Source organism: Carcharodon carcharias, chromosome 23 (genome assembly GCF_017639515.1).
Source record: "Carcharodon carcharias isolate sCarCar2 chromosome 23, sCarCar2.pri, whole genome shotgun sequence".
NCBI lineage: Eukaryota > Metazoa > Chordata > Chondrichthyes > Lamniformes > Lamnidae > Carcharodon > Carcharodon carcharias.
The window spans coordinates 26,022,594-26,037,465 of NC_054489.1; the positions used below are offsets into that span (position 1 = coordinate 26,022,594).

A 14,872-nucleotide genomic window follows, 5' to 3' on the forward strand; every position below is an offset into this window, starting at 1 on the left:
ATAGGCATTGAATGACAGATCTAAAATCCCAATTAATACCTCAACACTGAAGTGATGGAAGAAAATATCAAATATTTCCCACTGTTATCTCGTCAATGAATGCACATTCAATATGTGGCACCCTTATCACTACAATATAAATTGTATTTTAAAGAAAACAGTACCATATTTCATTGGATATCAAAAGTTTGACATTTCATTTATAGAAATGAATTGATAAAAAAAATCTTTGTACTTCTCATTCTCTTTTAATAATTGCATATTGATGTCACAGAATTGAAACTTATTTAAATATTGCAATCTGCAATGGCTATTCAATAGGTAGGGCACAGAGGGAAAGGTCATACACTAGACTATCACACTTAAGTTATAATCATGGAAATAGTTGTATTGCAAGTACAGTGTGGCCAGGAAAAGGGATATGCAACACTAACAGCACAAATGTAAGATTACCAGATATCGAATTAGCATTGGCCAAGTTGGTCTTATAATTTGAATTCAGGTTTTCTTATACAGAATTGTGGCTGGCAGTAACTCTTGCAAGGGCTCTTCAACTGATTTTCAATTAAAGTACCTCCCACCCTCCAAACTATATTTCAAACGGACCTCTCTTCCCTTTATAACACAATAAATTAAACTTTAACCCATGTTACTTTAGAATAAGAATTATTACATAACAATATATCTAACATGAAGCACTTCTTTCCACTCTCCTCCCCATATTTCAGTGCATTGAAATCTTAACAATCTCAGCTCACTGGGAAAACTAAGTTCCTGCACCTATCAGTAGCTCAAAGATCAACTTCAAGAGGCATCAAGACATGTTTCCACTGTGCTTTATAAACTTTGTCTCATTAAAAAAAAATCTTGCATTTGACTGAAACATAAGTTATTATAAATAGAACTAAACTAATGTGAACAGAAATGTTGATACACTGGTCCAGTTCCCTGTAATATTAGCCAGAAAAATATTTGAACACAGCAGTGTGGCCCCTTCAATTCAGGGAGAAGCAATTACTAGTAACTGTCTTTGTCTTTCCAGTTTGTTACCCATTGCTTCTTCTGGGTTTTCTTCTTTGTAAAGCCTTCTGTGATAAAGTAGCGCTCTTCTTTGCGGATCTTCACAGCATGATACTTTGGCATACTCCTGTAGTATCGTGTTCTCTTGAAGAAGCCACACTGCTCAAGGAAAGGTCACAAAAGAGATTATTTTATGCATTTAAAGCTACAATGTTTGCAAAGAAGTGATTGACCAATACAACTACTGTTTTGGGAGCATGTGTCAACAATGGATAACCAACATTTTCAGAAGATCAGATAATGAGAGGATGGACCTCCTTAACAATCAGTTGGTTAAAAAAAAGTGTAGCACAGTCACGCAGACTAGATTTGGTTACCAGTCCTTGCACATTAACTGATCTCAAGTGGACTGTTAGGAGAGGCAACTTGTGTTTATACAGCATCTTTGGTGCAGCAAAATGTGCCACGGCACTTCACCGACAGACAGGTAGGCTGGGATGATAGGCTATCAGTCAAGAATTAGGAGAGGCATGAAAGACACAAGTTTCCCATGGCTTTGAAGGTGGAAGGAAATATAGCAAGCTTGAGGGCATTAGGAAGAGATTTCCAGAGTGCAGGGGCATGATCACTAAAGATTTAGCTGGAGATAGTGAGTGAGGGGGTACATACAGATTCAGAGCAGTGTATGATTGTGCCCTGGGATACAGGGGTACCAAAGGCTACAGATAGGGCAATGCCATAGAGGAATTTAAAAAGGAGGGCAATTTTCAAATCATTGTTCTAGAAAATGGAGAGGCAGTGGAAATGGAGAGGCCAGGTGATGATCAGAAAGTGGAACCAATATGGAACAGAATGCAGGCTCTAGATGAGTTGAAAGTTTTTGTAGGGTGGTGCTTGAGAAACTAGTGAGGAGTTAATTGAGTCTTGAGGTGGCAAAGGCATGACAACTTCTTTTTGTGGGTGAGGCAGGGATGGAGGTAGGCAAGGTTATGCAGGTGGAATTCTGCAATCTTCGTGGTAGATAGGATGTGGGATTTTATGTTTAGTACAGCAATGGTTATGAGATTGATAGTGATACTGGAGAAGTGAAGTTAAATGTTATCATAAAATAGGGTTGATGCTTGTCAACAGAGAAAGTAGAAAGGGAGAAGCATGCAATCTTGGGGTAAGGATAATATGCTGGGTGTCTTGACCAGGTAGAGGAGTAGAACCATGGAACATTGGTACCTTGGAGGAAAGGCAGGGGAGGAGGATTGGATAGTTACCTACATGAAAGCATATGAAGAGGTTGAAGAGGATAACAAGATTTAATGCATCTTGGTCAGAGTCAAATTGATGACTGTCTTACCTTTTTGAATATCTAAACTTTGTGGATAGAATGGAAAATAGACTGTAGGTATCTAAATAAGTGGTGGGGGAGATGAGAATGATTGCAGATGAATGTGAATAAGGGACTTAAGGACCTTGTTAAGAAAGCCTAGCTAAATGGTTGCTTAGAAGAGGCTTTTTTAAGGTGGGTGATGACAGCAGGGAAATACCAAGGCCCCAATATTTACTGTGATATGCTTTCAGAATGGGTATGAGAGCAGTTATAGACAGAAAACCTGGAAATACGGGTTTCCTTGATGACCCTGCATTTTTAACGACTGAATGTTTTAATTTTTTTCCCTAGTTTGCTATATAACAGCCAGTCGAGGCTGTGGCCAGGACCAGTTAGGTTTGATGAGGGGTGGAGAAATCGTGGGATGAATGTTGGTGATAACCAGGCTGGAGGACTGCTCAGTGAACACATGGGTGGGGAGAAGTAGGTAGATTGTGGAAATCAGGAGCCGGGGATGGTTGTAAAGGGTGAGTTTGTTGGACCTGAAGTAAATCTTTTTGCTTCCTCTGGCCCATGAGAAATGCTGTAAAAGCAGCTTATAGATCCAGCCCTACCTGCCATATTTCCTGAGGCCAGGGAAATCCAACTGTCATGAGTTAAAAATAGAAACCTAGGGTAGAATTTAATGTTCGAGACACGGGTCCCAGACACCAGTTAGAGAACAGTGGAAAACCCACATCGCTTCTGTGTGGGAGCCCTGACCAAGTGAAATGCCTGTCAGGCTGGGTTTGCCTGGTGACCTTCAGAAAGCACAGGAAAGCCAAGCCACTCACATTAAATCCCTGAGCTACCACTGAATTCGGTGGGCTCAGGGATAATTGGTGTCAATTGGCTTAATAATCAGCCTAATTGACACCCTAACATGAACAGGCATGTTAGGGCTTGGCCTAAATAGCCAAGTGGTTATGGTACTGGGTTTGTAACCCCGAGTTCAAATCTCACAATGGCAAACTATGAAACAATGTAACTTCATCTGAAACAGATGGAAACAGGTTTGTACTCGAAAGAGTTACATCTCCTTAACAGGCTTGGCCTAAATAGCCAAGTGGTTATGGTACTGGGTTTGTAACCCCAAGATCATGAACAGGCATGTTTCCCACATTGGTCCACTCCTCCCACCGCTGGGAATCTGACATTCCACCCCTCATTAAAATAGAGGAACATGCCTCCTTAAAAAGGTTTCAATGACTGATCTGCCTCCTGAGAATGTATTGGGTCATTTGCCCCTCATCCTGTCTTCCTTAAAACTGGAAGTGAGTGGGTTCAAGGTTGATAGATTCAGATTTGAAATCTGTAATATTTTAACTCCATATCTGACTGAAATCAATCCACTTTTGGAAGTTAAACTTGCCCCCATTTCATCAGATAAGAATGTCTGTTTGCAAAGGTAATGGACGGCTAGTTAAGTCAACAGAAGCTAGGTCAGGAAGGTTTAAGGGAGCAGTTCCCAATTCTGATAGGGCCAGGGAGAATAGAAGCAGAAATTATAGAATATTACAGGGATCAGGCTGGGGATTAGGTGGATTTGGGGATGAGAAGACGGGAGGCTAACGTAACTGACCACATAACTTCCAATTTGAAGACAAGAAGTGCATGTGGTCATAATTGATCTACCCAATTTTTCATCCATTTAATTGAACGTACAGAAAATTGAACTGGCTCGAGGGCATGTGCTTTTTCCTGCCCGATTTTTCTGTAATCATTCCGTCCAAATGATTCAGATGCACAAAAAGAAAAATCACTGGGGAAAAAGCGACCAATAGAAAACTTTTCACCCGTTGATGTATGTACCGCAGTGGATGTGACAATGGATTTAGCAAAGCTGTGTTGATCATGTCAAATGATAGTAAGCATTTACAATGTGTAATTAAGATGGAATAAATATTATGGAGCAATATAGCAGCATGTTGATGTTAGAATTGTCCCATGTTAGTTGGAAAGTTTTAAATTTAAAAGTGCTCATTGTATGCAACAGGCCAGAACAGCTGATGTTGGTCATTCACTCCTCTAGTTGTATACAGGAAGGCAAAGGGAAAATCAAAGGTTAGTGACTACTAATATCCACAATGAAAAGGTTTCCAATAAAAATCACTGCAATTAAGAGGAGAAATCAGATAATATGTTTAGTCCATAAAGTATGATATACGAGTAGGAGGATAAAAACAATTAGTAAATTAGAGAAGAAACTAGATTAACCAGGAAGCTGTTAGAAAGAAAAGAGCACAGCATTAACCCACTCCACACAGAGAAAAGGGAAGGAAAATGAGAGTTGCATGTTAAACAGAATAAAGTAGTCTTTTCACCAACAGCTTTTTTGGGCACAGAAAAAAATTGTGACATTTAATAAGTAGTTGGTTAGCATTGTGGTGGTTATCAAATCTCAGCTTCACAAAAATGCAGAAATAGAAAAGGTTTTAAGGAAATGATCGAAGTAATCACTTTCTTAAAAGTGAGCATTCCTATCATAATTCATATTCAAATGGTTACAGAATTTCCATGAACATTACCCACTTTTCTCATGAAGAAAATTATATAACCAATAAAAAAGTTAGAAATTACTATTAGTGATATAAAAGACAAATGTTTGTCTGGTGATGTTCAGCTAGCCAATCACAGTCCCAGTGTCAGGAAAGACACTACAATTGGTCTCAGAGCTCCCACTTCCAGTTACTATCCGATAACCACTCTTGAAGAGTTTAGTGTATGGAAATTAGGTGAATCAGAATCAGGCTCATTGATGCCGTTTGCTATTCAATAGCCTGCTGACATTTAGGGATGAATTTTTCTCCATTATCCTGTCTGAAATTGGGCAAGGGAGCAGCAGTAAAAGGAGCAAAATTGACCATGAAGGCTACCATGGGAAGTGCCATCATGATGTGTAGAACACTCTTGATGGACTGACTGGTCTCTTCCTGCCCGTCGATTTTGCAAGTTCAACTTCTTGGGCAAATCACAAAGGGGAATGAGGGCAATTCATTCCTCGAGTTAAATCTGTTCTTTTAGGAGTGGGGTGGTGGGGACTGGAAATCCTACACCACTTTTTCAGTGGAAGAAATAAAATAGAAGTTAAATCATACTGCAACAACTTCAGGTTTGAGAAAAAACTTATATTAAAGGTTATTCTTGGTGTAGATAATATTTTAAGGGAAACAGACATTTAGCTTATTTCATTTTTTTTTGCAAGAATAAATCCCCAAACACTTCCCTACCGCACCCTATTCAGTCACTGCACTGTGTATTACCAAAAAGTGCAGGAAGCGAGGTTGGCCAGCATTAGTCACCATCAGTAAGCCGCTTAGTTTCTGAAGGCTGAATCTTGATTTCAGCCTTTTGCTCTTTGGCTTCATACATGGCTCGTGTGTTCGCTCTCTTGAAGAAACCACACTATAAAGAAGGAAGTTATTAAATTAAAGTGATCAACAAATCAAAGATTGTTTTACAAAAGAAAACATTACAGGAACCAACACTTTTTGTTCACAAGATAACTGCGGGTGAAGAAGCCATTTGGGCAATCTTAATGTGTTCAGCCAGTAAGATCCTAGTGTTCCACTGAAGAAACAACTGGATGCTGCAATGATTCCAGGGTATTTGCTTCCATGAATCTATCTGGAAGTCTGTTCCACATATTGGCTATTCTTTATGTGAACCAGAATTTCATAACATTAGCCCTCAAGTTATCATTACTAGTTTGAACTTGTGTCCTTCTGTAGTTCTCCCATAACTTAATTTGAAGTAGCATTCCTGGTTTAGTTTCTCTATCCAGTCAACATTTTTATATACCTATTAAGATCACCTTTCAATGCTTCCTCTCTAGCATGAAAAATCAATACTTCAACAATCTTTCTTCATAATTCAGTCAAAACTAGAGATCTTCTTTTACACTGCCTCCAGTGCTTGAATGATTGTCTTGTTTCTCGTGACCAGAACTAGATACATTTTTCAAGCTGTAACACTATCAAAAGTTCAAGCGCTATCTTGTTTGACTTGTGTTTTATTGTTTTGTTTGTATTGTTCAATATCCAATTGTGGGCTGCTGCTCTGCATAGGTTGGACATGGTAAATGTTGAGTTTAGTACAACTCTCTCCCCATATCACCCTTAACTATTTCCATCCCATTCATATTTGTCTTTGATACTCCTTCCTTCATGCTGCACTAACATTTTGCTTACATTATTTGTTGAATCAAAAAAGCTGCAAACAGTTTAGGGGATGATGGTGACGTAGTGGTCATATCTCTGGGCTAGCAATCCAGAGGCTCAGGCTAATGCTTTGGGGACATGGATTCAATTCCCCACCATGGCAGCTGGTGGAATTTAAATTCAATCAATAAAAAAATATGAATTAAAACACCAAGTCTCAGTAATAGTGACCATGAAACAATCATCGATTGTTATAAAAACCCATCTGGTTCACTAATGTCCTTTAGGGAAGGAAATCTGCTGTCCTTACTCGATCTGGCCTATATGTGACTTCAGACTCACAGCAATGCGGTTGACTCTTAATTGCCCTCTGAGGCAAACTACTCAGTTCAAGGGCAATTAGGGATGGACAACAAATGCTGGCCTTGCCAGCGACACCCACATTCCATGAAAAAAAATGCAACCTCAATTACTAAATCTCAATCTCTCCCAGTTTACTATATTGGAGCTAATCTGGAAATGAATGAGTTATTCCATACTCAGATTGAAGCAGATACTGCATAACAGTGTATCTTCCCCACATACCAGCATCAAATGAATTAGAATATGCCCCTTTACACACTCACTTAATGGTCAAACCTTAATTTTAAAAAAAAGGCAGAAGCTATATTGGAATTGGGTAACCAGCAACTGGAAGATGAAAAGATATCAGGCGATGTGACAACTCTTCGTAGATGACCATCTGAAATGTAGAGTTTTTAAAAGATGGAGAATTTCTCTAGTACAGGTTTATGCCATTCGAACTGTCTCTGTTATGAAAATATATTAATACAAATCCTACTTATAAACGGAAATCACCACAAACATCAACAGAGCAGAATTTCTAACGATATTATGGGGAGGAAGGTAAATTAAATTTTTAAATTGCACCAAACTTTGCTCTCAATTTCATGCTATAAATTAAAAACATAATCTGCTCAGTCATTTGAAACATATACACAATCAAAATATGATTGTGGATTGGCCACAAATGATTAGCAATGACAATAATGGCCTCACAATAGCTGGGTGCATTCCCTTCCTCTTGATTTACAAGCTTCTAGTTGGTTCTAATCTACTATCCAGATGTTGTAATGAAACACCTGATTAACAGAATGGCCAGATCTTCCATCGTACACTGACCTTTACCTTGTCGCACATACAGCATTTCATTTGACCAAGAATGTTTACACTTAATGACTGAACAATCGAGTGCAATGAGATATATAATACAACTAAAAATTTTATAGGACAATCACCTAAAACAAAATATCTGTTTAAGGTAACACATTATATAGCTTAAGTATTTAATAGCTCAATGGTTTAATAAAAACAAACTTTACTCTCTTTAGGAGCCATATTTCAAGTAAACTAAATAGGCAAAATGTTGTTTGGTCTTCGGCGTCAATGCAATCCATTCGTGTATCAGCAGATTAAATTGATTTGAGTGGCTGTTTATGCAGCATGTGCAAAGTAATCATTTGGCAGCCAGAAACTTCAACAAAGTTTCTAACTGGAAATATAGGCCAGAATTTTACACTGTTTGTGCGGGCGTGTGCCTGACCTGGAATCGTATGAGAAGACATCAGGTGCGTGTCCCGATGTCATAGTGTTCATGCACAACATTACAGTAGGCAGGCGTGCACAAGAATCAGAAACGTGCCCGCTGACAATTAAGCGCGCAATTAAGCCCATTAAGGGGCCACGTGTCAGCAATTTTACGCGGCCTGTCCACTTTTACGGTTGGTGGAAGGGCCAAATGGCCAGGCAGCCTTCACTTTTTCACTACAAACTGAATCCAGGGTGGGATAAAATGTCCTGGGTTAAATAAAATAAAAGACATCTGAGGGATGATTTATGTAGTCTGCTGCCAGGTGATTGCTTTTGCAGTATTGTCACAGTTTGCAGCAGTGTCTTGAGCTCATTTCATTTTCAAATTACTGCAGCTCCCTAAGGCAGCAGCCACAAGGGAGCACAAACCCACACCTTTCATTCTCTCGGCGACCATCCTCTTCCTGCATGCCCCTCGGCAGCGCTGAGCCTTTCTCATCGCACATTTCACACTGGCTGGAGGTTAATTGACCAGCCAGCTTGAAATTGCATTCGGGGGGTCTGTTGCAGATGGAAATGAATTTCACATTCGTTTCTGGGCCCGCCAATCGTGCACGCCCGACAAACGCAAGATTCAGGCCATAATTTTGTTTTCCAGATGTAGATAATAAGAGTAATCATCTTGCTCTTTACCTACAAAGCAATGATAATGATATTGTAGCTTGTTTCATTTTGAACTTTAGTCTAATGCCAAATGGATTTGGGAATAATGACAGAGACCAGTCCTGAAAACAACCTTGTGGCACAAGATGATTAACAAGGCAAACAAAATGATAAGAAGGTAATTCTAACTGTTAGCAACAGTGTAACCTGGCCGCATTCATGTTATATGCCTCTTCAAATTTCCCCTTACATTGTAGTGATTGTATAAATCAGCCCATAATTAATATTTCAAGCAATAGAAACACTAGTTTATAGGGTTCAAATTAACATTGCAGGCAGAGACCAGAAACAGAGCTGTGGTCATGGGAGGATGATTACTCATCAGATTAGTCCAAGTACAGAATTAGATTCCTTGATTTTCATTGTGTAAATAGTTGCCTCCAAGAATCTCTTGGTATGTCTCCAGATTGCAGTTATGCCAATTATTCTCACTTGTGTCTGTGGCCTTTCTGAGCTTAAGTGGGTTCAGCAGCCTAAATTTGAGCATTGAGTTTGGTCCTTAAAATGATCTATGAAAATGAAATGCAACATACCTTCCATAGTAAAAGTATTATCAGACTCAACAGTATGATTCCTGCCAGCACTGCTACTGCAATGATCCATTCTGATATCTCATAAGGCGGTTCATCATTAACTTGGGACTCAATATAGAGAAATGTCTGGATTAAATAAAAACAGAAGTCAAGCTTAATTTATCAGAAAGTTTTAGTGACAGATTCACCCTCACCTACACCCAATTTTTTTTATGGCAAAGTTTAATAAAACACCTCTTTTACACTTGTTGGAGTCTACTGTCCCTTAAACCTTATGATTCTCCTACTTGTGCTCATCACTCAGGAGAAGTCTACAATTGCCACAACATACTATGCAAAGTAATTTCTGCAGCATTCACCAGTAGTGAGGGCCTGATGATGGCACTCTGGTTTAATTTTCCATGAGATGCATATAAACATATTCATACAAACATGAAAATATTTGATTCTGTAGATGTGGGGTGATTTAATTGAGATATACAGATTATGAGGGGCTTAGATAGAGTAGATAGGACAGACCTGTTTCCCCTAGTGGAATGGTCAGTTGCCAGGGGGCACAGATTTATTGTGATTGGTAGAAGGATTTGAGGGGACATGAGGAAAAACTTCTTCACCCCTGGGGTGATTGGTGTCTGGAATTTGCTGCCTGGTTAGGTGGTGGCAGCAGAAACCCTCAACTCATTTAACAGGTAGCTAGATCTGCACCTGAAGTGCTGTAATCTATAAGGCTACAGACCAAGTTCTTTTTTGTGCTTGTTCATGGGATGCAGGTGTCACTGGCTAGGCCAGAATTTACTGCCTATTCCAAAATGCCCTTATTCATAGGGCATTTAAGAGTCAACCACATTGCTGTGGGTTTGGAGTCACATGTAGGCCAGACTGGGTAAGCAGATTTTCTTCCCTAAAGGACATTAGTGAACCAGATGGGGTTTTACAACAATTGTCATGGTTTCATGGTGATCACCAGACTTTTTAATTACAGATTTTTATTGCATTCAAATTTCACCATCTGGTGGGATTCCAACCTGGGTCCCCAAAGCATCATGCTGGGTCTGTGTAAGACTAGTCTAGTGACAATACCACTAATGCCACCGCCTCCCCTGTAGTGTTGGAAGGTGGGATTAAAATAGATGGCTAGTTTTTTTTAATTTTTTTTTTCAGCTGGTGCAGACAATGGGCTGAATGGCCTTTTTCTGTGCCATAACCTTTCTATGGTTTTTTTGGTTCCATGTGCAGGCATCCCACATACTGATTCTGAACAAATTAGCTCAGAATCATATACAATTTAGCAATCTATCCCAGACAGGTATCATTCTTTCTGGGTTGATTCACTAATATATGTCCAATCTGCTCTGTCTGAGACATTTTCAACTGCAAACTGAGAGAAGTAGTCTGACTTCAGAGCCTTGAATACAAAGCTTATTTAAAGTAAAACCTCAGTGCATGTAAACATTGAGGACTATGGTACAACTATATTGTCAGCAATAAAACTTATTGGAACTTATTGAAGAAAAGGAGTATGAAAGTCATTCACTCTGATTTTTGCATGTGGGGACACAGATATTTAGCATGGCCACATCCATTGGGAACAAGGTGGGTAAAGGCTGTCCTCCCTCCCGCCAAAGGCTCCCTTCTCTGCCTCATCCTCTGCAATGTTCTGTTCAAAGGGCAATGCAACTATTGGCCCCCTACCTATGCAAGGCAGTGTGATTCTCAGCCTTTTGTGGTCACTGAAAAGCTTCAAACGCCACAAGCAATTCAGCACAATGCTTTCACTAAGTTTGCCTGAGCACAAGTAAGTCAAAAGCACCTCAGCTATAACATGTTGGGTGGCCCATTAAATAGCTCCAGAAAAGGGCCCATCCTGCTTCCCAATGCTTGTTGTTTCAGGCGTAAAGAAGGGCAACGCTTCCTGTACAATAGTTGGCCAACTTTATTCTTTGTGCATTGCATCAGCCTGCTGACATCAGATGTCATGATCTCCCTCTTTCAACCCCTTTAGGCACACACAGGAAATGCACCAGTGTGCTCCACTCGTTACTTCACACCATGTGGGAAGCAGCCTCATTTTCAAATCACTCCATGACCTGACACCTCTCTAACCCTCCACAATCTCCTTGAATTCTGACCTCTTGTGCAGCCCCTGCACCCCCACCTGGATTTTAATTGTTCCACCATTGGAAGCTGTGCCTTCATGTGCCTAGGTCCTAATCTCCGGAATTTTCTCCCGAAACCTCTTCGCCTCTCTTTCCTCCTTTAAAATAAAATCCTTTAGTTACATGTCCCAATATCTCCTTATGTGGCTCAGTGTCAAATTTTGTTTATTAATGCTGCTATTAAGCATCTTGGGATGTTTTACTACACTAAAGGATTAACAAACATGAAGGGTGATCCCCAATCGTTCCAAATTTCTACTGACAAGAAGAAAATCTGAAAGAACTCACTGTCACATCTGGTTGTGTCATTTTGATTGTGGAAATATTTGTCATCAAGTGCAAGGATGCCTCTATGAGTACAATAATCCGACTGTAGTCCCTGTATTCCTAAAATACCAAAAAAATACATGTGAAGAATTTTTAAATTATTAAGTAAACCTTCACACAGAAATTTTCATCATTATGCACCAGGGAGTAATCAGACTTCTAAAAAAATTGAAGGTCACCAGTATTCATTGTGAAAGAACAGATATTGAGCAAAATATTTGGGTGAGCCCATTTTTCAGCATACAGAAGGCTAAGAATAAATTCCATGTCTGAATGGTGAATCCTGAGACTCCGCTGATCTTTGGCTTCAGGTCTCATTATAATGGAGCCAGTGAAGTGAGCTGGAAAAGAGAAGTGCAAAATCGGGCTGTGCCTAGCATTGCAGTGGCCCTAAAGTAATGGGATCCAGAAGTAGATCCATGGGTGTGACTGCGGCAATGGTGGCAAGCAAAAATCAAGTGGCGATTATTCCTTAAATTGGGTGTGGAGAGGAGCACTCTTTACGTTCTTGCTGGGGAGTAGCAGGTAATCCCAGATTTATGTATCAGGGCAAACCAGTCTCAGAGAGGTAACCTCAAACAGATCTTATAGGTGGGGTTAGTGGATGTGTTTTTTTCATCTTTACCCAATACGGTAGGCAGCAGACTTCAGGCTGGAAACGTACACACTTCCTACACACCATATTGGAGCTTTAGAAGTCAGTGTACTACCCAAAGGAAGCTGCTCTTTACTGACTGATCAGGAATGATGTGTACAAGAGTTAAACTACATTCTCAACCCATTACAGGTACTTCAAACTTACATTCTCGGTTTAACACTTTTTGTTAGCCATTCTTATGATGTAATCTTGACTACCCAATTGTCTGTGTGCCAGTTTTAATTTTTAAATTGATAATGAAATTATCACACTGCTCCATGGACTCAGAAATCATCGGATTTAGTTTAATCAGGTACTAAGGCACCTTTATCTGCTTGGTCATGATGTAATAGAAGGAAGAACAAATAGAGGGAAGGAGAAAGAAGGAATGGTTGAAGCTTTTGACTGGTGGTTGTATTTAAACAGTCCCTGCTCGTTGTCCATAGATCAGAATTGGAAGATCCTATCAAGAAGTTCACAGTCAACCTGGGAGGTAAACATAATAATAAAAAAAATCAAAATAATCCTCTTCAGACTGATAGGATTTAATCCATACCTCCAGGAAGGTGCTGTTCCACAGCCGTGCTCGGATCGTTACTGTAGCCTTGTGAGTCATGTTGTGCAGCAGACAATTAAATTGCTGACACCGAGCTGAGTGTTCCTGTTTACAATCCTGTTAAAAATGTAATATTCAGCAGTATTTATTGAATGTTATACATAGACAAATGTAGTGTTGAAAGTTGAGCCATGCAAGGATTCAGTCTCAAAAATCATGCAACCAATTCAAAAACAATTGGTGATGATGATGTAGATGTGCTTTGGAAGTTTCTTAAACATGTTATTTAAAGGGATGTAGCCATCATAGTTTGAAGCTTTTAGATAGTTGCAAATCAAATGGCACCACAATAGTCACAAAATAAATTTTATTGTATATAATTTGCAAGTCAAACATTCTCAATGTATGTTTTGTTTACTATATTTTTATATATGTAAAAATTATAATAAAATTTCCATCTGCATAGTAATTGGTAGAGATTCACAGAACCAATTTATTGGTTCGAGTTGGTGCACTACATTAAAAATTGATAATTAGATTTTATCAAAGCATAGGTCCTTTCATCATATTAATTCACAAGGTAAAATATTTTGCATGTGCTTTTGTCACAATTGTACATGACTAGCAATACAATTAACAATGGTATTCCAAAGTTGGTAAAGTTTTAAAACTTAAGCCTAATTGGAGTGGGGGATGTGGTCCAGGTTTCAGTGAACCCTCCACATCCTTTCTGACGGGCTGAAGATTGTAGTTTGTGTTATCCTATTACCGGTTATTAAACTTGAGAGAATCTCAGAATATTTAGCTACTGGAAGAAAAACTAATCAAGCAGGACTCTGCTTGGTCATCTACTACAATTAACACCTTCTGCAATGTGTGAACCTAGATTTACTCAGTGTAGACACTATCTTAAACCACAGGGTGGAAAACTATTCTCAGAAGTGCTACAATATAATGATTTGGGCAGTGCTTTTTGCATTACAGGTACATATATCAGCAAACTAACAACATTTTCATAAGAACATCAGAAGTGAGAGAAGTGGGCCATACGACCCCTTGAGCCTGTTGCGCCATTCAATAAGATCATGGCTGATCTTTTATCTCCAAAAGGCACTTGATAAAGTGCCACATCAAAAGTTATTGCAGAAAATAAAAGCTCATGGTGTAGGGGTAACGTTGGCATGGATAGAAGATTGGCTAGCTAACAGGAGGCAGAGTGTTGGCATAAATGGATCTTTTTCTGTCTGACAGGATGTGACGAGTGGTGTGTCTCAGGGGTCAGTGCTGGGGCCTCAACTTTTTACAATTTATATAAATGACTTGGATGAAGGGACCAAAGGAAGGGCTGTTAAATTTGTTGATGACACAAAGGTAGGTAGGAAAGTAAATTGTGAAGATGATGTAAGGAGTCTACAAAGTGATATAGATAGTTTAAGTAAGTGGGCAAAGATCTAGCAAATGGAGTATAATATGGGCAAATGTGAAATCATTCATTTTGGCAGGAAGAATAAAAAACTTATCATCTAAACGGAGAGAGATTGAGGAGCTCTGAGATTCAGAGGGATCTTGGTATTCTAGTGCATAAATCACAAAAGGTTAGTATACAGGTACAGCAGGTAATTAGGAAAGCCAAAAGAATATTATCATTTATTGTGAAGGGAATTGATTACAAAAATAGGGAGGTTATGCTTCAGTTGTACAGGGCATTGGTGAGACCACAACTGGAGTATTGTGTATAGTACTGGTCTCCTTATTTAAAGGAAGATGGAAATGTGTTGGAAGCATTTCAGAGAAGGTTCACTAGACTAAT

General features: G+C 39.2%; 1 protein-coding gene across 1 annotated transcript in view; it reads right to left on the bottom strand.

The window, feature by feature from the left end:
* Positions 1-232: 232 nt before the first annotated feature.
* Positions 233-14,872, bottom strand: part of itga3b (integrin, alpha 3b) — a 167,225-nt gene continuing 152,585 nt past the window's right edge. The window contains exons 22-26 of the mRNA XM_041173596.1: positions 13,063-13,179; positions 11,831-11,929; positions 9,387-9,512; positions 5,644-5,785; positions 233-1,179 (exon numbers count right to left, since the gene is read on the bottom strand). Coding sequence (XP_041029530.1) covers positions 5,675-5,785; positions 9,387-9,512; positions 11,831-11,929; positions 13,063-13,179 — 453 coding nt within the window. The 3' untranslated portion in view covers positions 233-1,179; positions 5,644-5,674. The remainder of the gene's footprint in view (positions 1,180-5,643; positions 5,786-9,386; positions 9,513-11,830; positions 11,930-13,062; positions 13,180-14,872) is intronic.